Source organism: Grampus griseus, assembly GCF_964374135.1.
Source record: "Grampus griseus genome assembly, chromosome: 13".
Lineage (NCBI taxonomy): Eukaryota > Metazoa > Chordata > Mammalia > Artiodactyla > Delphinidae > Grampus > Grampus griseus.
The window spans coordinates 38039383-38063934 of NC_139007.1; the positions used below are offsets into that span (position 1 = coordinate 38039383).

Here is a 24552-nt window from a genome sequence, read left to right on the forward strand (position 1 = left end):
TTTGCTTTCTCCATGAGATCAACAATAAGAAAAGGGTGACTGCCATCTTCACTTCTACTTCTAATCAACATTACATTGAAAGTTCTAGCCAGTACAGTAAAGCAGAAAGGAAGAAACCACATAAAGATTAAAGTAAAGCTGTCTTTATTCCCAGATGGCATGATTGTGTATGTAGAAAATCTTTTTCTTTAAATATCTACAAATAGTTAGAATTACTGTCAATTCATCAAGAATCCTTGATATAAGGTAATATTTAGAAGGCAACTACACTTCTATACACCAGCAATAAACACTGAAGAATGAATTTTTTTTAATGTTATTTGCAATAGCACTAGAAAGGATCAAACACACAGGAGTAAATCTAATGAAAGATGTGTCATATCCTCTGCCAATGGAAATCACAAAACACCGCTGAGAAAAATTAAGGAAGATCCAGTTAATAAAGATAAAGCATAATTATGAATAAAAAGAGTCAATACTGTTAACCTGTGAATTCTTCCCATACTGAACCACAGAGTAAACACAATACCAATCTGAATTCCAGCAGCTTTTTTTGGGTGGAAATTCTCAAGCTTATTCTAAAATTTTAGCTGGAAATGCAAAGGACCTAAAATAGTCAAGACAATTTTGAAGAAGTAAAATAAGAGTTTGAGGACTTACATGACCATATTTTAAGAGTTAAAATAAAGCCACAATAATTAAGACAGTGTGGTACTGGCACAAAAAGAGACAAATAATCAGTGGAATGGACTAGAAAGTCCATAAACAGATTTGCACATATACACTTAATGGCAACTTTTTTACAACAAATCACTATTGCAATTCAGAGAAGAAAGAATGATCTTTCCAATAAATGGTGCTAAAATAAGTGGTCCATAATCCCAATCTCACACTATTCACAAAAATTTAAGATATAACACAGAGCTAAATTTAACAAGTAAAATAATAATACTCATAGAAGAAAACAAAAATATCTTCCGTTCCTTGTGTCCTTGGGACAGGCAAAGATGTCTCTAACAGGACACAAAAGCACTAACCATAAAGACTGATGAAACAGACTTTATTAAAATTAAGAACCATCAAAAGCTCCATTAAGAGAGCTAAAAGGGACTCATATCCAGGATACATAAAGGAATCCTACAAATCCATAAGAAGAAAAACAACCCCAAAATAAAAGAGGATATCCAAATGGCCAGTATGTACATGAAAAGGTGCTCAATATCATTAGTCATCAGGTAAATAAAACCACACACAGGAAACACACACACACACACACACACACACACACACACACACACAGCTGCTGCTGCTACACACTGTACAGATGAATGTCAAAGACACTATGTTGAATGAAAGCAGCCAAACAATTCCACTTACAGGAATTTTAAGAACAGGCAAAACTAATCTATGGTCCTAACAGTCAGAATAGTGGGGAAGGCCGTGGGGATGGATGGAGGGGTCACTGACTGAGAAGGGTACAAGAGAGCCTTTTAGGGTGCTGGTAAGGTTTTATATCTTGATCTGGGTATCATGGGTACACACAATTGTAAAACTTCAGGAGCTGTACACATAAGATTTGAACATTTTAGGGGCTTCCCTGGTGGCGCAGTGGTTGAGAGTCCGCCTGCCAATGCAGGGGACACGGGTTCGTGCCCCAGTCTGGGAAGATCCCACATGCCGCGGAGCGGCTGGGTCCGTGAGCCATGGCCGCTGAGCCTGCGTGTCCGGAGCCTGTGCTCCGCAACGGGAGAGGCCACAACAGTGAGAGGCCCACGTACCGCGCAAAAAAAAAAAAAAAAAAAGATTTGAACATTTTAGTGTATGTTAGACCTCAATAAAGATGATAATAACAATAATCTTTACATAAGATAATAAACTTACACTCCCAACGACTCCATTAGCCTGCTTTTGTTTCTGTTGCTTTGGTTGTGATAAGGGCACAGGTGTAGGTTTTTTTTTTAAAGGTTTCTTTTTTTTTGATTTAGAAGTTTTCTTGGGTCCTTTACTCTTCTGTTGCCATCCTCCTTTTGTTCTGTTCTTGTTAGTATCACCCTGCTGTAAATCACAACACACATGCACACTCAGAAGTTGTAGCACTAGTTTCATTTGGAAGTCATAGTAAATTTTAGATGGAAATGACTAAACTAATAAATGTTGTAGTAAAGTGAATTACTCTCCCACAGCAATATAAATCAATCAGAGAACTAAACAAAACAGTTATTTCACCATGAAAGATAGATAGGAAAACTGAAGTTTTTACCCCATCTTCTGCTGGCTGTTCCTCTGCAGCACAGATGGACTGCTCCTTTTCAAATACTTCCTACAGGTAGCGAGAAGAAAAATATAAAGTCTGTCAACCTATATTTATCTTTCCGATAAAGCAATCTTTCAATATATGTTATCAGTAAGTTTTTTAACTGCTGACAATTGCAGGGGGTGGGGACAAAACCATGGATAGACAGGAGACTCGAAGCAATTACTAAATGATGTATGTGTGCAAATATAGCAATCACTAAATGATGCTTTAGAAGTTACCTTCTGAAATATCTCACATCTGTCTTGAATATATTTTGAGAAGTACATTCTACTTAAATTTATAAATGCAATGCCTTAAAATATGTAAACTCATAAGTCAGTCATATTTCATAATTTAAATTTTTATTTTTATTCTAATAGTAATAAGACATGACTATTTTAAAGTTATGAGAATTTGAATATATTACATTATTCTCTAACACTGAAACTTCACGAGACCAATATTAGTTTATTTATGATTTTAAGTGATATTGTTGATATAACTGATATAACTTAGATATAACTAAAAAGTGGAACACCAAATCTACATATCCTAAAGACATACCCACCCACCAAATAATCCATTTAGAATCAGTGCAGAAGCTATAAATTTAGAATTTGAAATCCAGTAAGAATTTAGCAAGAATCTATACTAGAAGATGACAAGTGATACGGGTTGTGTTTCATAAACTCCCTAGAATTATTAAAACTAACAAGTGAAAACAATAACTGTTGGGCTCAAACTGTTGGCCTAATGCATCAGTCAGCAAACTATGGCTCACTGTCTGCTTTTTAAACAAAGTTTTATTAGAACACAACTATGCGCATTTGTGAGTTCAGCAGTTGCTACAGAGACTGTATGGCCTGTAAAAACCGAATATATCAATTTTTTTAAAATAATTTATTTTTGGCTGCGTTGGGTCTTCGTTGCTATGCGCAGGCTTCCTCTAGATGCGGTGGGTGGGGGCTACTCTTTGTTTTGGTACGCGGGCTTCTCATTCCTGTGGCTTCTTTTGTTATGGACCATGGGTTCGAGGCGCGCGGGCTTCAGTAGTTGTGGCTCGCGGGCTCTAGAGTGCAGGCTCAGTAGTTGTGGCTCACGGGCTTATTTGCTTCGCAGCATGTGGGATCTTCCTGGACCAGGGCTCGAACCCATTTCCCCTGCATTACCAGGTGGATTCTTAACCACTGCGCCACCACGGAAGTCCTGAACATATTATTTAATAACTGGACCTTTATGGAAAAAGTCTGCCAGCCTCTAGCCTAATTCTATTATCTCTACTTCATTTCTTCACTTATTAGTTGGGTTCTAATGCTTAATTATGCTGAGATACAACTGATGCAAGAACTGAAAGATAAATACTTGATTCTTTCCCTTCCTCCAGGGCACTTTTGCTTTTTCTTTTACTAATTACCTGAGAAGTGTCAACAGTCCAAGGCCAATTTTGTGCTCATTTCTCAGGCTGGGAATTTCAAAGCCTGTAGGCAGTGTAAGTCTAGATTCTAAACCCAATCCTGGCCACTGGCTTAGAGCTTCCTCTTCTCCCAGGAGGCACCTCTCATCCAGAGTCCATGATACAAATGCTTCCTTACCACTTGCTACCATAAAATCAGTATCTTTGATTTGATATGTCCTACTACAAAATATGCTTTTCCTACCAGAGGTTCTAGACATGGGTTTTAAAGGTAGCATAGGTGGGCTCCCTGGTGGCACAGTGGTTGAGAGTCCGCCTGCCAATGCAGGGGACACAGGTTCGTGACCCGGTCCAGGAGGATCCCACATGCCGTGGAGCGGCTAGGCCCGTGAGCCATGGCCACTGGGCCTGTGCATCCAGAGCCCGTACTCCGCAGTGGGAGAGGCCACAGCAGTGAGAGGCCCGCGTACCGCAAAAAAACACACACAAAACAAAACAAAAACAAAACAAAACAAAAAAGAAGGTAGCATAGGTTTCCTACAGATGCCAATAGATCTCAGAGTAGAATAGGCTAAAATCTACCACTGGCTGAATAAAACTGAGCTGAAATACTACAGTCTATTAAAAATGAGTTAACGACTGTAGTTGAAACTTGGGAGTTATACTTGGCTTGGGAGGTAATATAAATATGTAACAGAAACTGAGAAAAACAAGATGCAGGAAACATATACACTATGACTGGATTTAATGAAAAAGAATGAGAAAACTACCAGTATACATATACATGCATGTACATATATGCACTGAAAAGGTCCAGATAGTAAACATGAGCATGGAGAAAGATACAAAAAGATTTACACAAGACTGAATTCTGGTCATCTGGGTATGACAAGGAGGTTTCCTGAGGCAGCAGGAGTGAGATAAGGGATCCATGATAAAAATATCATTTAACTCTGTGGGTATTCATGCTTTAGGCTAGCTAAAGGTATGAGCTTCAAAACTGATGATCTCAGAGTGGTAGAATTTTAGGTGATTTTAATTTCTTCCTATACTTTTCTGCATTGCCTAAATTTTTTTCCCCACACAGCATGAATTTTTCACATAATTAGGGGGAAAAAAAGCTAATTTTACTATACTTTTTAAAATAAAAATAAAAGGGAGTACATTCTCAAGAACTGACTAAAAAGAAGCAGGTAGAGGGCAGACAGCAGAAGCAAGAAGAACTACAATGCTGCAGCCTGTGGAAGGAAAACCACATTCACAGTAAGACAGACAAAATGAAAAGGCAGAGGCCTTTGTACCACATGAAGGAAGAAGATTAAACCCCCCAAAAAACAACTAAATAAAGTGGAGATAAGGCAACCTTCCAGAAAAAGAATTCAGAATAATGATAGTGAAGATGATCCAGGACCTCGGACAAAGAATGGAGGCAAAGATTGAGCAGATGCAAGAAATGTTTAACAAAGACCTAGAAGAACTAAAGAACAAACACCTAGAAGAATTAAAGAACAAACAGAGATGAACAATACAATAACTAAAATGAAGAATACACTTGAAGGAATCAATAGCAGAATAACTGAGGCAGAAGAACACATAAGTGACCTGGAAGACAGAATGGTGGAATTCACTGCAACAGAACAGAATAGAGAAAAAAGAATGAAAAGAAATGAAGACAGCCTAAGAGACCTGTGGGACAACATTAAATGGGACAACATTCGCATTACAGGGGTCCCAGAAGGAGGAGAGAGAAAGGACTCGAGAAAATATTTGAACAGATTATAGTCGAAAACTTCCCTAACGTGGGAAAGGAAATAGCCACCCAAGTCCAGGAAGTGCAGAGAGTCCCAGGCAGGATAAACCCAAGGAGAAACACGCCAAGACACAAAGTAATCAAATTGACAAAAATGAAAGACAAAGAAAAATTACTGAAAGCAACAAGGGAAAAATGACAACATACAAGGGAACTCCCATAAGGTTAACAGCTGATTTCCCAGCAGAAACTCTACAAGCCAGAAGGGAGTGCCATGATATATTTAAAGTGATAAACGGGAAGAACTTAAAACCAAGATGACTCTACCCAGCAAGGATCTCATTCAGATTCCACAGAGAAATCAAAAGCTTTACAGATAAGCAAAAGCTAAGAGAATTCAGCACCACCAAACCATCTCTACAACAAATGCTAAAGGAACTTCCCTACGTGGGAAACACAAGAGAAGAAACAAACCCAAAACATTTAAGAAAATGGTCAGAGGAACATACATATCGATAATTACCTTAAACGTGAATGGACTAAATGCTCCAACCAAAAGACAAAGGCTCGCTGAATGGATACAAAAACAGGACTCATATATGTGTGGTCTACAAGACACCCACTTCAGACCTAGGGACGCATACAGACTGAAAGTGAGGGGATGGAAAAAGATATGCAAACAGAAATCAAAAGAAAACTGGAGGGCTTCCCTGGTGGCGCAGTGGTTGAGAGTCCGCCTGCTGATGCAGGGGATGCAGGTTCGTGCCCCGGTCCGGGAGGATCCCACATGCCGCGGAGCGGCCGGGCCCGTGAGCCATGGCCGCTGGGCCTGCGCGTCCGGAGCCTGTGCTCCGGCAGCGGGAGAGGCCACAGCAGTGAGAGGCCCGCGTACGGAAAAAAAAAAAAGAAAGCTGGAGTAGCAATACTCATATCAGATAAAATACTTTAAAATAAACAATGTTACAAGAGACAAGGAAGGACACTACATAATGATCAAGGGATCAATCCAAGAAGAAGATATAACAATTATAATTATATATGCATCCAACACAGGAGCACATCAATACATAAGGCAACTGCTAACAGCTATAAAAGAGGAAATCGACAGTAACAGTGGGGGACTTTAACACCTCACTTACACCAATGGACAGATCATCCAAACAGAAAATTAATAAGGAAACACAAGCTTTAAATGACACAACAGACCAGATAGATTTAATTGATATTTATAGGACATTCCATCCAAAAACAGCAGATTACACTTTCTTCTCAAGTGCACACGGAACATTCTCCAGGATAGATCACATCCTGGGTCATAAATCAAGCCTCAGGAAATTTAAGAAAATTGAAATCATATCAAGCATCTTTTCTGACCACAATGCTTTGAGATTAGAAATCCATAACGGAAAAAAACGGAAAAAACACAAACACGTAGAGGTTAAACAATACATTACTAAATAACCAAGAGATCACCGAAGAAATCAAAGAGGAAATCAAAAAATACCTAGAGACAAATGAAAATGAAAACATGATGATCCAAAACCTATGGGACACCGCAAAAGCAGTTCTAAGAGAGAAGTTTATAGCTATACAAGCCTACCTCAAGAAACAAGAAAAATCTCAAATAAACAATCTAACCTTACACCTAAAGGAACTAGAGAAAGAAGAACAAACAAAACCCAAAGTTAGTAGAAGGAAAGAAATCATAAAGATCGGAGCAGAAATAACTGAAATAGAAACAAAGAAAACAATAGCAAAGATCAATAAAACTAAAAGCTGGTTCTTTGAGAAAGTAAACAAAATTGATAAACCATTAGCCAGACTCATCAAGAAAAAGAGGGAGAGGACTCAAATCAGTAAAATTACAAATGAAAAAGGAGAAGTTACAACGGACACCGCATAAATACAAAGCATCCTAAGAAACTACTACAAGCAACTCTATGCCAATAAAATGGACAACCTGGAAGAAATGGACCAATTCTTAGAAAAGTATAACCTTGCAAGACTGAACCAGGAAGAAATAGAAAATATGAACATACCAATCATAAGTAATGAAATGGAAACTGTGATTAAAATCTTCCAACAAACAAAAGTCCAGGACCAGATGGCTTCACAGGTGAATTCTATTAAACATTTAGTTAGAGAACAGCTAAACACCCATCCTTCTCAAACTCTTCCAAAAAATTGCAGAGGAAGGAACATTCCCAAACTCATTCTATGAGGCCACCATCACCCTGATACCAAAACCAGACAAAGATACTACAAAAAAAGAAAATTACAGACCAGTGTAAGTGATGAATATAGATGTAAAAATTCTCAACAAAATACTGGCAAACAGAATCCAACAACACATTAAAAGGATCATATACCATGATCAAGCGGGATTTATCCCAGGGATGCAAGGATTCTTCAATATATGCAAATCAATCAATGTGATACATCATATTAACAAACTGAAGAATAAAAACCATATGATCATCTCAATAGATGCAGAAAAAGCTTTTGACAAAATTCAACATCCATTTATGATAAAAACTCTCCAGAAAGTGGGCATAGAGGGAACCTACCTCAACATAATAAAGGCCATATACGACAAACCCACAGCAAACATCATTCTCAATGGTGAAAAACTGAAAGCATTTCCTCTAAGATCATGAACGAGACAAGGATGTCCACTCTCACCACTATTATTCAAAATAGTTTTGGAAGTCCTAGCCACGGCAATCAGAGAAGAAAAAGGAATAAAAGGAATACAAATGGGAAAAGAAGAAGTAAAACCGTCACTATTTGCAGATGACATGATACTATACATAGAGAATCCTAAAGATGCCACCAGAAAACTGCTAGAGCTAATCAATGAATTTGGTAAAGCTGCAGGATACAAAATTAATGTACAGAAATCTCTTGCATTCCTATACACTAATAACAAAAGATCAGAAAGAGAAATTAAGGAAACAATCCCATTCACCACTGCAACAAAAAGAATAAAATACCTAGGAATAAACCTACCTAGGGAGACAAAAGACCTGTACCTGTACTCAGAAAACTATAAGACACTGATGAAAGAAATCAAAGATGACACAATCAGATGGAGAGAGATACCATGTTCTTGGATTGGAAGAATCAATATTGTGAAAATGACTATACTCCCCAAAGCAATCTACAGATTCAATGTAATCCCTATTAAATTAACAGTGACATTTTTTACAGAACTAGAACAAAAAATCTTAAAATTTGTATGGAGACACAAAAGACCCCAAATAGCCAGAGCAGTCTTGAGGGAAAAAAACGGAGCTGGAGGATTCAGACTCCCTGACTTCAGAGTGTACTACAAAGCTACAGTAATCAAGACAATATGGTACTGGCACAAAAACAGAAATATATATCAATGGAACAGGATAGAAAGCCCAGAGATAAACCCACGCACCTATAGTCAACTGATCTATGACAAACGAGGCAAGGATATACAATGGAGAAAAGACAGTCTCTTCAATAAGTGGTGCTGGGAAAACTGGACAGCTACACATAAAAGAATGAAATTAGAACACTCCCTAACACCATACACAAAAATAAACTCAAAATCGATTCGAGACCTAAATGTAAGACCGGACACTATAAAACTCTTAGAGGAAAACATAGGAAGAACACTCTGACATAAATCACAGCAAGATCTTTTCTGATTCACCTCCTAGAGTAATGGAAATAAAAACAAAAATAAACAAATGGGACCTAATGAAACTTAGAAGCTTTTGCAAAGCAAACGACAAACAAGACAAAAAGACAACCCTCAGAATGGGAGAAAATATTTGCAAATGAATCAACGGACAAAGGATTAATCTCCAAAATATATAAACAGCTCATGCAGCTCAATATTAAAAAACAAACAACCCAATCAAAAAATGTGCAGGGGCTTCCCTGGTAGCACAGTGGTTGAGAGTCCGTCTGCTGATGCAGGGAACACGGGTTCGTGCCGCGGTCCGGGAAGATCCCACATGCCGCGGAGCGGCTAGGCCCGTGAGCCATGGTCGCTAAGCCTGCGCATCCGGAGCCTGTGCTCCGCAACAGGAGAGGCCACAACAGTGAGGCCCGCATACCGCCAAAAAAAAGGGCAGAAGACCTAAACAGACATTTCTCCAAAGAAAACATACAGATGGCCAAGAAGCACATTAAAACATGCTCAACATCATTAGAGAAATGCAAATCAAAACTACAGTGAGGTATTACCTCACACCAGTAAGAATGGGCATTATCAGAAAATCTACAAACAACAAATGCTGGAGAGGGTGTTGAGAAAAGGGAACCCTCTTGTACTCTTGGTGGGAGTGTAAATTGATACAGCCACTATGGAGAACAGTATGGAGGTTCCTTAAAAAACTAAAAATAGAATCACCACATGACCCAGCAATCCCACCACTGGGCATATACCCAGAGAACACCATAATTCAAAAAGACACATCCACCCCAATGTTCATTGCAGCACTATTTACAATAGCCACATGGAAGCAACCTAAATGCCCATCGACAGATGAATGGATAAAGAAGATGTGGTACATATATACAATGGAATATTACTCAGCCATAAAAAGGAACGAAATTGGGTCATTTTTGATACGTGGATGGATCTAGAGAGTGTCATACAGAGTGAAGTAAGTCAGAAAGAGAAAAACAAATATCGTATATTAACGTATATATGTGGAAACTAGAATAATGGTACAGATGAACTGGTTTGCAGGACAGAAATAGAGACACAGATGTAGAGAACAAACGTATGGACACCAAGTGCGGGAAAGTGGCGGAGGGGGGGTGCTGGTGGTGGTGGGATGAACTGGGAGATCGGGATTCACATATATACACTAATATGTATAAAACAGATAACTAATAAGAACCTGCTGTATAAAAAAATAAAATTCAAAAAAAAGGAGGTAATAAAATTCTCAACAATAATCAATAATTAATCTCTGTATAACACTTTACAATTTAAGAATGATACCCACACGACCTTGTAATTATAATGTTTTATAGGGAATTAACAAATCATCAGAGGAAGAATTAATGTATTTTTCAACTGTGTGTGTGTGAAAAACTAATGTGAAAACTATAAAAATTAATTTAAAATTTCAAAACAGCTAACAGAACCTGCAAAATTACATTTGCAAATCTACAACAGTTTTGACTTTGAGAATGTATAACTTAGAGTGAGAGAATATAAAAGCCTTAACACATAACTCTTAAAGCATAAAACTACAGACTACTTACTGCCATTGTTTGCCTTGTCAATTTAACCAACACTGTAACTAAGGATCCTACTGTGATGTTGTTGCTATCTTCATCATCCAATACTATAAGATAAAAGAAAAACAAATAAATAAAAATCAAGTTCTATGTCAAGGCAAACAGCAAAACAACTTATTCAAATCAATCTGGTATTTCAGTATTTCAAACATACAGAGTTTTAAACCTACTAAATAAAAAATAATTTATTGACTATGTACTCTGTAAAAAGCTCTCTAGTAAATGCCTTCAACAATGTACCCATTTAATCCTTAAATCAGCTCTATGAAGCATTATTATTATTTCTTTAAAGAAGATACTGAGGTTCAGAAATAAAGTAAAATGCCCAAGGTCACAAAATGGCTATATCGACACTGCCAAGTTTCAAACCCAAGCCTTTTAAAACAGAGTATGTTAGGACTACAACAGCTTTCTCTCACAGTGATATAAAAATAGGATTCTGTCACTCTATTAAATTGTGCAAACTTTATACTCACAAGATCTTACCTATATGAACAAATGCATGCCTGTAAGAATAAAATAATTAAAACTAGTATTCTGAGCAACAGTAAAGATATTTTAAGGCAAGAACTTGAAAATATTGTTTATATTAAAAAACACTTTAAAAACATTTTTTGCAATTGTTTAATTTTTTAAAACCACATTTGCCACACACAACCCCAAAAGTCTAACAATAAAATAAACTTAACTACAAGCCCTTTAAAAACAGAAACCATTCCTAACACATCCTTGTATTCTTGGTCCCACAAGAATGTTTTCACAATGGCAACTTAGCAAATGTCAAAGCTCAGAACAATGTCACAATGAAGGAATGGAGCAGAATAATCTCTAATTCTGTCACCATACTAAGATACTATATTTGGCTCTAAAATGGGAACTCACAGGACAATTATGTAGGTAGAAAAATAATCTCTATTTTTTTTCACTCCAAGCAGACAAAGACAGAAGTAAGTCAAGAAAAACACATGAAATGTGGCACAGAGCATGGTGATTCTCAAGATTTAATTAATATAAACAAATTAGGTTTTTTAAAAATTAATTTTAGGACTAAGCAGGTATCTTATACTAACAATAGATATATTTCAAATATCCTTCATTACATCTAGAAATCTCTTTCATTCTTTGAAAAGTTAAGATCTTCTTGAAAGCTGAACTACAGAACAGAAGCATCCTCAAACCTAAGCCCATTAGGAGGATAATAAAAGTAGGGTTCTCAAAACTAATAAGTATACAACATCTTCCATCACAGCAAATCTGACAGGTAAACTACAGTTCTGCAAAGTCTAATTAAAAGTTATTAAATGAAGTGTTTTGAGGGCTTTGAGCCAAATAAACAAAAGCCAATCTATCAAAAGGGAAGCAATGGGAAACCTCCCACTTACCCTGTGATTTTATGTCCATGGTCACATATGGGAAACTCCCAAGGACAGCCATAACCTCTTCATACTTTTCATCTTCAAGGAAGTGCAATAGATTGTGACGATCTGATTCTTTTAAACTCACCAAATCCTGGATAGTCTTAATTTTGTACTAAATTTAAAAAGAGAGAGAAAGAAAATAAATCCCGAAGTCATATAACTTTACATAAAAGGAAAATTATTAGCATGTTTACCAAAACAAAATCCAAAAACTTTTAGAAAAATGTTAAGATTATATACATTTCAAAGCAGAAAATACAACTTCACTGTATTTCATGGCCTTTTTCTCCAAGGAAATTTAAGAATTTTTCTTTTTTTTTTAAGAATTTTTTTTATTACAAAGTTAATACACAGCTACTTTTTTTAATTAGAAAAAAATAAAGTTAGAGGAAAAAAATAATAACATTCATATAAACTCTTGACCCAAGCAAGAATGACTGTCATTTGATTTGTTCAGTTTGCAGACCTTTATTTTTAATTTTAATGATAAAAACCTTTAAGAGTATGAATTTATGTCCAAGTAATAGCTGCATGCACTCTTAAGTTTTACTATGCAGTACTCTCATTTTTGTTATTTTCTAAATACAGCTATCCGTTATTGCAGTAAAACCCAGCCTGGCTAAATGGATACTCAGGAGAGGGTTTTTTAATTTCTGAGTATTCGGTGCCAGTTATTAATTTTTACTTTCACCGATAGGGATTAGCTCATGAGGCATGTGAAATACCTGCTTTTGAATTCTGAAGTTTACAATTATGACTTAAAATGTGATCAAATTTATAAGAGTAACACATTTCCTCGAAAGGAGAGAACTCTGATGCAAATTTCTAATATGTATTTATTAGTTCTGCCTTAACACTATCAAATCCAATGTCTATCTTCTGCCTACTTTGTCTAATATCAATACATACAAAGTAATGTTTAAAATCTACCAAACTTACAATTTCATTCCACTTTTTCTTGTATTTCCTCAAGTTTTCATTTATATTACATTTCTGAAATATCTTAAGATTCATTATCATAATCTATATACAGATTGTATTTTCTAAATAAGAATTATCTGTATTTGATCTACTTATTTTTTGAATGCTTGATTTTTTTTGTTCAGACTCAACCAATAAACTATTGCCCAACCTTTAAGCCACGAATGAAATAAATGGAAAGTATACAGTGCATTTTTACTTAGTACGCTTATTTTTGGCAACATAAAGAAAAAAGAAAGTGTTGACTGCTAAAATGCACTGACCCCCAAAGTAAACCACTACAGTAGTAAAATATTATAAAACAGCTACCTAATCAAGAAAGTATTAACAGAATCACTTGAGGGATGTTTTAGAATGTTTAAAACATTATAAATCTAAGAAGTTCACAGTAACCATTTCTAGAAAAATTTTCATTCATGTTACCTTTAAGTGACAGGACAAACTGCTTAAAACTAATTTTAAAGTAGCAAATTACCTTTTTATGATTAGAAACCCTTCTAAGATTGTCTTCTTCAATGTGAGGGAGCTGCAGAAGGGGAGACTTAAACTGCTGAAGGCCTTGCACAGCCATCTGGGAAAGCTTCATGCAGTTTTCCAGGGATGCCAAAGTTGGAGCACGAAACTCCCTTTCTTAGAAAGAATAGAAGAAAAGCAAAAACAGGTCTGGACTTTTTATATGTTCAGGAGTACACAATTCATCACAAAAACAAATTCATGTGAACATCCTTAACACCTCAAATTTTACGATCACAGTGTTGAATTTCCTTTAAAAGTTACTGGGTAAGACACAGAAGATACACAAACTTGGTCAAATGCACATACTGATGTCATGCCAAAAACTGACATCATCCATAACAACAAAACACAACCAGTATCTCTTTTTTAAGGGTCTCTCCTTCCATTACTGACCATAAATAAACTCCCTCGTTCTTTTTTCCATTATGTAAAAAACACTACACGTCAGATGAATCATCATCACATCACTTAAAGAATTACTTCAAACTCATTGTTAACCTAATTCTAAAACTACTCAGAGGAAGGAAAAGGGTATTTTAAATCTCTGCAAACAATAAATAACAATAAAACAATGAAAAATTAAATTCAAAGAACATAAGTCACCATACTTTACATAATAAAAAATACAGGAAAGAAATAAGGAAAACCATGAACAAAACTGGGAAAACTGATTCACCTTACAGACAGAATTATACTAAGCACCCAAAAATCTTAAAACTATGAAGTGTAATCTGTATGTGCTTGCAAGAAAAAGTACAACATAATTATGCTTCCTCCTCACCTTCACGGCTCCGGGCCATTATTATTAGTTGGCAGATTACATTAACCATTTCTTGAAGTAGGGCAGGGCATTTTTTCAGCATAAATTGCTGATCTGCAAAACAATAAAACACCTGAAACAAATCATTCTTCTTTTATGATTAAAACACCTTTATCACCTGTAGTCCAAGACGAATGCTAAATTTAAGCTGTCACACACATTTTTCACATGACCTCAGAATATTACAATAGTTTCTCCTCGGCAGCACTATGTCAAAAATCAATCAGAAAACCCTACCTCAAATTAGATGTTTCAAAGGCAAACTTTTAATATTATGGTCTTGGGCTTTATAAATTACTCCCTACCTTTTTTTTTGGAAATAGCCTTAATCTTAAATTTAATCATAATCTTACTGATTTAAGAACTTCAAAATTCTTCTTCCTGTGTACCTAAATTCCTATAATTATGGATAAGTCCAAAGACTAAGACTGAGAATAAATGTCAACCAAATGGAGAGAGGAGGATAGGAGGAGGAGGAGGGAGACAGACACTTTCATTTATACTGCATATAATAGTTAACCATTAAGATCATCCATTGGGGTTGGTACTCAACCTAAAAAAAAATCTGTTCCCTGATTCTAAGATAATTGGTAAAAATGGAGATGGTTTCATATCTGTACAGAACATTAGGAACAGAATTACTAGTTAACTTGCAACTTCAATAAACAATGCCTAAATAGCGCTCCTTGATTCCATCATAAGCAGCCTATCCTATCATTAATCACTGAGCATCAACTGACCTTGTTTTCAAAGGCATTTGATTGCATTATTGGCTTAAAGTGGTGGGGGGAGGGTTGGTTCATTCAGAAAGAAAATTCCCTAAGGATAATAACTTTCTTTTAGAACTTCCAATTGAAATAATGCAAGTGAAAAGAGATGACACTCAAATTCATGACATCCCTGGAAACACCACTGTCCCAATCCACTGCTTTTCTTTTAAGTAGAATAGATGGCTTCAAGTACTTCTGAAGCTTTAAATAAAGATTAAACAGACACTTCATTGGTAACTACTGCTGGAGTATGATGGTGGTACTGGTGGCAGTGACTGAGACATCTGTTGTGAAAATCCATTTTTTCCTTGCCCCAAAAGGCTTACAAAATCCTTTTTTAAAAGCCATCAGGAATTATTGTATAATCTGCAACTGACTTAACATTTTTCATAGAGAGTATTCTCTCACCTTGAAATACAACATTTTAACATTTGCCAAAACATCTGACTTACTAATACCTTCAAAGAATTTGTGAATTATGTACATAGCATATAGATTTGTTTTTAAAAGGTCCTTGAGTAATTATCTGATTGAGCAAAAAAGAACAGTGACAAAAAAACACTGCACCACGAGGTCTAATTAAATCCACCTCTTCTGTACCACTAAAACCCTACAGATATTAGAATCACAAATACCTTCTTCAAGGGTCTCAGGAATTTTCATTCTAGCAAGATGAGACAGTAAAAGAACTCTGGTCTTCAGGCTATATGGGCAGGTAAGTGGCGGCTCATTCTTCTTTAAATTAATGCTGCCAATTTCTCTGATTAGCTAGAGTAAATAAAATAATTATTTAAAAATGTATACTTAAAAAAGCATTAACCTTATATACTTAAATGTTTATCAAGGAATTTGGGAGACAGGCCTAACCTGAGGTATTAGAATATTATCTGTTGGTCTGCTTGTGGCATCCTTGTTATACTGAGGATCAAATTCAGAGGCTCCAGCCAAGACCATGATAAGACCTAAGAAAACAAAAGAAATATGAAGAAAAATAAATTTGGTCACCCATTAATCCACCTCCCATGATACTTGATTAATCCTAGAGTGAGGCAGTTTTCCAATCACACACAATGCTAAAATCATCTGAACTCCACTATCAATAAGCATTAATCTCTCTCATAACAAAAGCAACATCTCACTTTTTAAAATGTGTGCAATATTACCTATCACAAGTAAATAGAAATACACATCAAATTAAGGGCCCAGAAGCAACTAGGTGCATTAAAATCACTACAAATAGCATCTGTTTCTAGACCTAAGCATGTGTTCCACAGAAATTTATAGTAGGAAGTATTCTATGTGATGTTACTAACTGCTTTGTAAAAAAAAAAAAGGGGGGGCGGGGACTCCATGGCTAAATAAAGCTGAGAAATAAGAGTTAAAAAGAGTTTCAGGGGCTTCCCTGGTGGCGCAGTGGTTGAGAGTCCGCCTGCTGATGCAGGGGACATGGGTTCGTGCCCCGGTCCGGGAAGATCCCACATGCCGCGGAGCGGCTGGGCCCGCAAGCCATGGCCGCTGAGCCTGCGTGTCCGGAGCCTGTGCTCCGCAACGGGAGAGGCCACAACAGTGAGAGGCCCACGTACCGCAAAAAAAAAAAAAAAAAAAAAAAAAAAAAGTTTCAGGTTTCTTCACTTCATGACTCCTCAGAGCCTTGAGTAAACTACAATATATTGTAATTTGCAGAAATTTTTATTATGGAACTCTGGAGGGTTTTGTAGGAATAGTGTTCCTTGAAATACACATGATGTGAGGTCACATATATTAGCATTACCCTCGTTGGCCTATACAAGTTCTTCAATGACTGGCACTATAGTCATCAATCTTACCTTACAGCAGAAAATACATGCAACATCCTCACAAAAAGCAGGACGGTAAAGAGGTTAAGTGCGTAGCTGAATGACCTAGAACAATATTCTTCACCTCTCTGTGGGCCTTGGTTTCTTCATATGTGCCTGACACACAGTCAGCATAGTAATGTGTGTGAGCTAGTACTATTACTACCCTCAAATGTCTGAATGAAAACAACAGCTATATAAATGGTGCCAATGCTAAAACCAAGGATATATAAGCAAACCCACCAGCTAAACAAAGCTTTATGTATGTACTGGTTTAGGGCTTGGGAACCACATTACCTGAGTTCCATCCTAGCTCTGTCACTTACTGTGTATCCTTGGGCTCAGTTTCTTCATCTATAAAATGTGCTTAAAAACAGCACTTATTTATGGGGGCATACAAAGATTAAATGAGTTAATACATGCATAGTGGCTAGCAATGCCTGGCAATGACAAATACTCAAGAAATCCTAGCTGGTATTATTACAAAATTAGCCCACAAGAAGTTTTACCATAAAATTTCTGGAGGGAAAAAAATATGTATTGATATATACATATAGCTGAGTAAAATGGGAATAACAGAACTACAGATTAAGACATATGATAAAGGGTGTTAGCATTTTCCTCCAGCTTTAGCTATAATGAACTGAATATCCCTAAAACTATTAAATGGAATTTCTCCAGTTGAATATATATCAACTCTACATAAACGACTCAGAAAATAATCTAATATCACAGTTACTTAAATTTACTTACGTTTCATATCCATATTTCGGGTTTTATAAACAAAGTATGTATAAATCTGTGTTGTGCGTATTAGAATCTGGTCTCCACTATAGCGTATTGAGCGATACCACCAAGAGCCCTAAAACACAAAATTAAACCAGAAATAAAGCATAAAAACCATGATAAATGTTAATTTTGATGCAGAATGGTCAAATTTTCTAAATGTTCATAAACCAATAAAAAGACCTGCTCTTTAGAACAAATGCCTTTGTTACATATTTCAAATGATTTATTTGGTAAATATTTATGCTGCCTGAGGCCTAAACACCAACCTACCTCGTTACATATATATGATTAAAACATTTAAGTTTCAGCTAGAAATTGTTTAAAGACAAAATAGGAATGAAACAACCCACTGCTATAAGCAACAAGCTGGTTCCTCACACATAGCATGTCTTCAATAAATATTTGACAAATAAGCGAAGAGGCAATTTTATAGTTGATATACTACTTTCATTCACATTATTCCACATAAGTGGATTCTCACACAACAATCCTATGAAGAAGGCAAGACAGGTTAATTGTTAGCCTCACTATGGGACCCATAGGAACTGTAAGATCAGTAAGAATACCACCAGTCATAAGAGTAATAAACAATAAAATCATAAACTTTATGGTACCTCAATATTGAGGTACTATGCAACTGTTTTTAAAAATGAGGTCGTTCTACATGTTGTACCCCTAAATGAAGCAAAAAAAGTCACAGAACAATACATATAGTAAGATCACATTTAAAAAAAAATGTGCACATGTATATATACATAATGCATAGAAAAATATCTGAAAAGGAAGCAAACTTAGCACTGATTATCTCTGACAGAGAAATGGAGTTGGGGGAGGTGGTAACGGAAGATTTTCATTTTAAATTCTAAATACATCTGTACTATCTCATCTGTGTGTAATTTTTGCATCAGGAGGAGATTCACTTTAACATACTAAAGAGATGTCACCTTTAGAAGACTTTTAAAGTATAACTGAATATAAGATTCTTAAAATTCAAGGATTAATGGATTATATTCTAATACAAATTACAATCTTATAAGGAGACTCCAAAGCATGCACCGATTCCCTTCCCTAAAAAATGTTAATAAAAAGAGCTGGAACTTACCACAACAACTGGAAGGATAACCATGAATGCCAATCCATATACAAGTAAGACCTTGAATTGAAAAGGAAAGAAAAAGTTATGGCCTTCACCAGGTAAATGATGACAACATCCATGAACACTTATTTTGAGGCTTACATGGGGGAGGCACTATTAAAAGCACTCCTCATGCAGTACTTCATTTAATCCTTATTTTCAAACTCTAAGAGGAAGGTACCATTATTATTTTCCTTTTGCAGATAGGGAACCTTCAGCATATATAGTCATCCCTTGGTATCCATGGGGAACTGGTTTTAAGGCCCCAAGGATACCAAAATTCAGGGATGCTCAAGTCCTTTATATAAAATGGTGATAAAAGAGTAGGGCCTCTTTACCCACGGATGCAAAACATGCCGAAAGGGAGGTCCAACTTCAGCTGACCCTTGAACAATGTGGGGCTTGGCTCCCCGACCTCCTTGCAGTGGAAAATCCAACTCTAACTTCAGAGTTGGCCCCCCATTACCTGTGGCTCTGCATCCGCAGATTCAACCAACCATGGACTGTGCAGTACTGTAGTCCGTATTTATCAAAAAAATCCACGTATTAAGTGGACCCACACAGTTCAAGCCCCGGTTGTCCAAGGGTCAACTGTATTATATATCCACACCTTGGCAAGTAGTTAGTGCCTTCCAAATAAATGGTAGAAGCTGGTTTCTTTGCCTAAATATCAAACAGAACACATAATGTTCTGTTTGCAAGTAATTTCTATCTATTGGTCTTAGATTTCTGTCCTACTGCTTGATCCCAAATCTGGTAGCTAACTATCTTTTCTCTTCTCTAGTATTCCCTGAATAACCCCAAGCATAATAAACATGCTTATATACAGCAACTATATACCCTGGAAAATAACATGTAAATAAACAGCCATAAAATAACACTAAATAGCCATTTTCAAAACAAAACATGGATTTTTTTATTGCTTCAAAGATAGCTCCTAGATAAGTATTTTCAAGAAAGGAGAAGTAGGGAATTCCTGAACAATAGGTTAGGATAATTCCTGATGTTTTAGGAGTTGCAGCCTCTATATTACAGACTGAAGTCTGATATCCCACTGTCTCCTGAAGTGCCACATATAATATATATCATTATGTTAGCACACATTAAAATTAATTTAGCCTGGGTAAATGTGGAATAAAAGATAACTTAAATTTTGAGCGCTACGTAAGATAAATGTAGATACCATAAAAAAACAGTGGTTCCCTAAACCAAGAGTAGGACCCAATCTGAAACCACCTCCACAAGAAATCGCCACAACTGTAAGGAATTCCTTAAACAGTGCGGGGGGGCGGGGGGACGGACCCTATACTAGAACACACTGCCCCAAACCAACAACCTAATAATAGGAACCGATTCTTTTCTCCATTATGCAAAAACAGTTTTCACAATACACAGTTAAATTGAAAACAGCACACCAGTATTTTCTTTGTAAAGCTCTCTATATATTACCAAGATATATCGAACACATTATAGTGTCTTATTTAAATGTACTCACCAAAATTGAATTTTTCTGGTCAACTATCCAAGCTGGCAGGGCAATTCCAAAGCTTGTGGCTAAAATAGGAAGAATATTTTTGAAGAGTCTCCATTTCCAGTTTTATTTCTTTATATCCCCAAATTCTGTCTCCCCCAGCCCCTCCAAAAAAGCTTTAAGATTATCTTATTATGTGTTTCCATTACACAAAAGTTGATGGACATGGTTTATATTTGAAACTTTAAATTTTTCCAGAAGAAAAAAAAATTCTAAGTATGTGAATTCCTTCTTCCCAGAACACTTAAATTATTTTATACGTCCTGAGTTTATGTAAACACTATGAATATATGAGAAAATGTTTAGTCAGTAAAGAAAAACAGATTTTATTCATCCAATTTTTATCAACTACTAACTGGAAATGAAGAATAATGACAGTGACTACTTTCCTCATCAAATCAATCAAAGTTCTATCTTTCAAACCAATCTCTAGAAAGAAGAATAAAGTAAAAATTAAAGGGAACTCAATTTACATATTTGTTTAACTCCTTGTGGTTGTAATTTTCCTATTCACAAACTAAGAAAATCAAAACATTCTTTTCAATCCAGTTTAACATTTTTATAATATACACATATCATAACCCCAGTATTTTTTAATCATCATTTACCACACCTTGAGGCCCATCTGGATTTCCAAACTCTTCCCAATTTTTCCGGGACTCTTCATCAGTTAAACTAGCATAAAAGGAACAAAGGTGCAAAATTAGAAAGCCACATCTGAAAAATAAGTACTCATATACACAAACTCCATTAACTAACCAACTCACTTCCTAAAGATAATTTCAGAGAATCAAGAAAAGAACTCTCTGAAATCAGAAAAAAAGGGGGAGAGGAAAATAAGAAATTCAGCATTAACAGAAAATGCTAACTATTGAGCCCAGATACAAATTCCTAGTTGGCCCATGGGTTCTCAGGTTTAGCCAGTTCAAGCCAGAAGATGCAACTTTAAAGGCTACTACATTTTCTAAGGAGGCAGGGAGGATTATACGTTACTTTTAAAAATCTTATACACTCAGATATTTCCCAAAATTTCTTCAATGTTCATGTTTTTACTTTAATAATGATATATATCTATTTTTTAAATATAAACTTAATACATGATTAATAATAATCCCTCCAAAACTGGTACCACATTCTCAAAGAAAAAAATAATAACACCTATAAAATTCCACTGCTTTGGAAAAGGTCATTTGCATTGTGCTAAGATCACAATTTTCTCCTAAGCCAACTTCCAGCAAGACTAAGAAAATACCTGCTAAAGCAACAGCTTCTTAACCCAAGCAATATGAAAGTGACAGTGATTTTTTAAACACCTAACATGAATATAACCCCTGACCTGGGCAATGGCTCAAGGCACAGGGTGAGAGTAGTTTTATTCCAGGTCCCAGTATAGATGTTAAAAAAAAAAAAAACATTAAAAGAAATTTTCAATTCCTTCAAAAACTTTACAATGCTGTTAAGGAGACAAGGCAGACACATACACACAAAATGACCAATAACATAATAAGGAAGGCATTCTTGCAGACCAATTGGCAAAAGATTATGTTTATGTCCAAATCTAATTTTAGCCATATTTCTATTTCCCAGAACATATGCACTTAAGATACAATGAATTTTCTATTCAACAAAGCTCCAATTGAGAGAGCGAATGCAGAAGAATCTTCATAAAATTGCAAAATTTTTCAATGATTTGAAAATATTTTTAAACTTACCAATTTGGTCATTTATGAAAACAAGAGCCTTGATGTCTTTAGTCCTTATTCAACTATAACTCCACTTACACTGTTTGACCTAAGGCCGCAGTAAAATACAGGAGCCAATGAAAGGCATTATTAGAGAGACTGCAAGTTAATAAGGAGTGGTGCTAAGATTCCTTTCTGCTAAGGGAGGGATGTTTTTCAAAAACTTTTGCCTTTGTTTCCCTGTACAATTGTCCACCCCACCCAGAGCTTTAGCTATTGTTTCTTTCAATTTTCTGTCTCCTAATCAGTCTTTTCCCCAAAATAATTATCTCTGTCCCCTCCTGACTTTCTAATGATGGCAGCACCATAAACTGTTCTGTTCTCTATACAATGCCCTTACGTTTTGCAAAATAAAGCACAGCTCTCATCAGAGAAGCACTTGATTTTTCAACCTGCATACACACCTGATTAAAATTCCATTAACTCATTCATTAAACCATCTGTACAACTGTTGTGTAACCATCCTGTATACTCAAAGGAATTATCCATTTTTTAAAAAGTCAGTGTAAGAAAGCAACTGATTTTGGGCTACTTATTAGTGCTTCAGTATCCATTCCTAAGACTTAAGGTACTTAAAAGCTATGTGATTTCAGTATAATTTATATATAACAAGCTTAAACAACACCAATGGCGCTAACATAATTTTTTTTAATTCAATGAGTATAAAGCTTCCTAAACATGATTATACCCCTTGACTTTGGGGGTGGGAGGTTATATCATAGATCCTATTAGGAATCTAATGAAACCTATGCCCCTCCTGCCCTGGAAAAAAACGCACATTTACAAACACACACAAATTCTGTATACAGTTTCAGGGACCTCAGTTTATAAATCCTAACCCAGAGAATGTTTTCACTAAATTATATGCGAAGGGCCTGAGTTGGCTATGTAGAGCTAAGTTACATATTCATATGCAAGAACACATGAAAACATACTTTTTAAAAATCAAAATATCTTTAAGGATGTAAATCATGCTGCCCACTTGTTACAAAGTAGTTTAAACATAGATTTTACACCCAAAAGCAAAATCCCAACTATATCCAGAAGAATGAATCAGATATCAATAGTTGGTCTAACTCCTCAAAAATAGCCATACCTCCTTTCCTTTAAGTTACAATCTGGTCTGAAGAAACAGGAATGACCCAGCTTGTTTATTATAATGAGTGAATAAGGGAAGAGAAACCAGCCTGAATAACCAAGGCAAATTCTGAAAAACCTTGTAGATCATGCAGTTTTTTATAACTGCATTCTACACGTTGCTTGAATTACATAACTTAGGCTGGTAGAGTTATACATACATAAGATAGCAGCTTCAATCACTCAGAACCTATATTCAGTAAAATGCACCCTTTTAACTAATCTAATTATACTTGTACAAGTTACAATAACTCAAAGTTCTGGGTCCCATAATCATTTTACTTCTTCACTTGTCTGATAGACCATCAACTATTTAAGACATTTTACATACAAAACATTCTACATCTTGAACATGTAACTGAGTTAAAACCAAAGGCCATATATTATTCTTCTGTACTTCTTAGAATAGTGACCATACATCATAGAGTCAGATTTCCAGTAACCTGAGAACAAAATCATGAACTTGAAAGTGTTACAATACCTGAAAACTCAGGGGGGAAAAAAAAATAACTGTACCAAAAGCACTAAAATTAAAACTACTAATTATTTTGGGGAAAAGAATCTGATTAGGAGACAGAAAGTTGAAAGAAACAATAGCTAAAGCTCTGGGTCGGGTGGACAATTGTACAGGGAAACCAAGGCTATCTGACTTCCTCTGGAAATCTTCAGTTCTTCTTAAATTACCTGAAGACAGCAACTAAGGCACTGCAATACTTGTGCAACAAGGGTAAATGCTTAAAGGAGACACTGAAAAAAGGGGAAAAGGAGACACCAGCTGAAAGACAGCAATCTGGAGGACATCTGCTGCGTAGAAAAGAAAATGTAGTATACACTTCAGAAGCTCCTGAAAGTATTGCTTTATTACAGAATCATATTCACATAGATAACAAGCAATCCACAAAGGGGGGGCAGGCTAGGCAGAGAGGAGACACGGTCAATATATTTTTATTACGCACAAAAATGCGTAAGATGATATTTCCCAAACTTTTGTCATTCACATTCCACTTTCACAGCCTGCTATTATATCTGCATATCCTATTATTTACTTATATTTTTTAAGTTAGCTTACAAAATTATATACATCACCGAGTCCTCAAAAAACAGATAACATCTTGTCTGTATTTTA

The 24552-nt window shown here is 35.8% G+C and overlaps 1 protein-coding gene across 2 annotated transcripts in view; it reads right to left on the minus strand.

Moving 5' to 3' along the window:
* SEC63 (SEC63 homolog, protein translocation regulator) overlaps positions 1 to 24552 on the minus strand; it is a 71282-nt gene that overhangs the window by 16932 nt on the left and 29798 nt on the right. The window contains exons 5-16 of one of the 2 annotated variants that reach the window (XM_082668523.1): positions 21161 to 21222; positions 20512 to 20570; positions 18984 to 19034; positions 17846 to 17954; positions 16125 to 16219; positions 15893 to 16025; positions 14449 to 14541; positions 13627 to 13781; positions 12135 to 12282; positions 10717 to 10799; positions 2261 to 2320; positions 1882 to 2055 (exon numbers count right to left, since the gene is read on the minus strand). In XM_082668523.1, coding sequence (XP_082524649.1) covers positions 1882 to 2055; positions 2261 to 2320; positions 10717 to 10799; positions 12135 to 12282; positions 13627 to 13781; positions 14449 to 14541; positions 15893 to 16025; positions 16125 to 16219; positions 17846 to 17954; positions 18984 to 19034; positions 20512 to 20570; positions 21161 to 21222 — 1222 coding nt within the window. Of the gene's footprint in view, positions 1 to 1881; positions 2056 to 2260; positions 2321 to 10716; positions 10800 to 12134; positions 12283 to 13626; positions 13782 to 14448; positions 14542 to 15892; positions 16026 to 16124; positions 16220 to 17845; positions 17955 to 18983; positions 19035 to 20511; positions 20571 to 21160; positions 21223 to 24552 lie in introns of those variants that run through there. The other variant, XM_082668524.1, reaches the window with a different exon arrangement.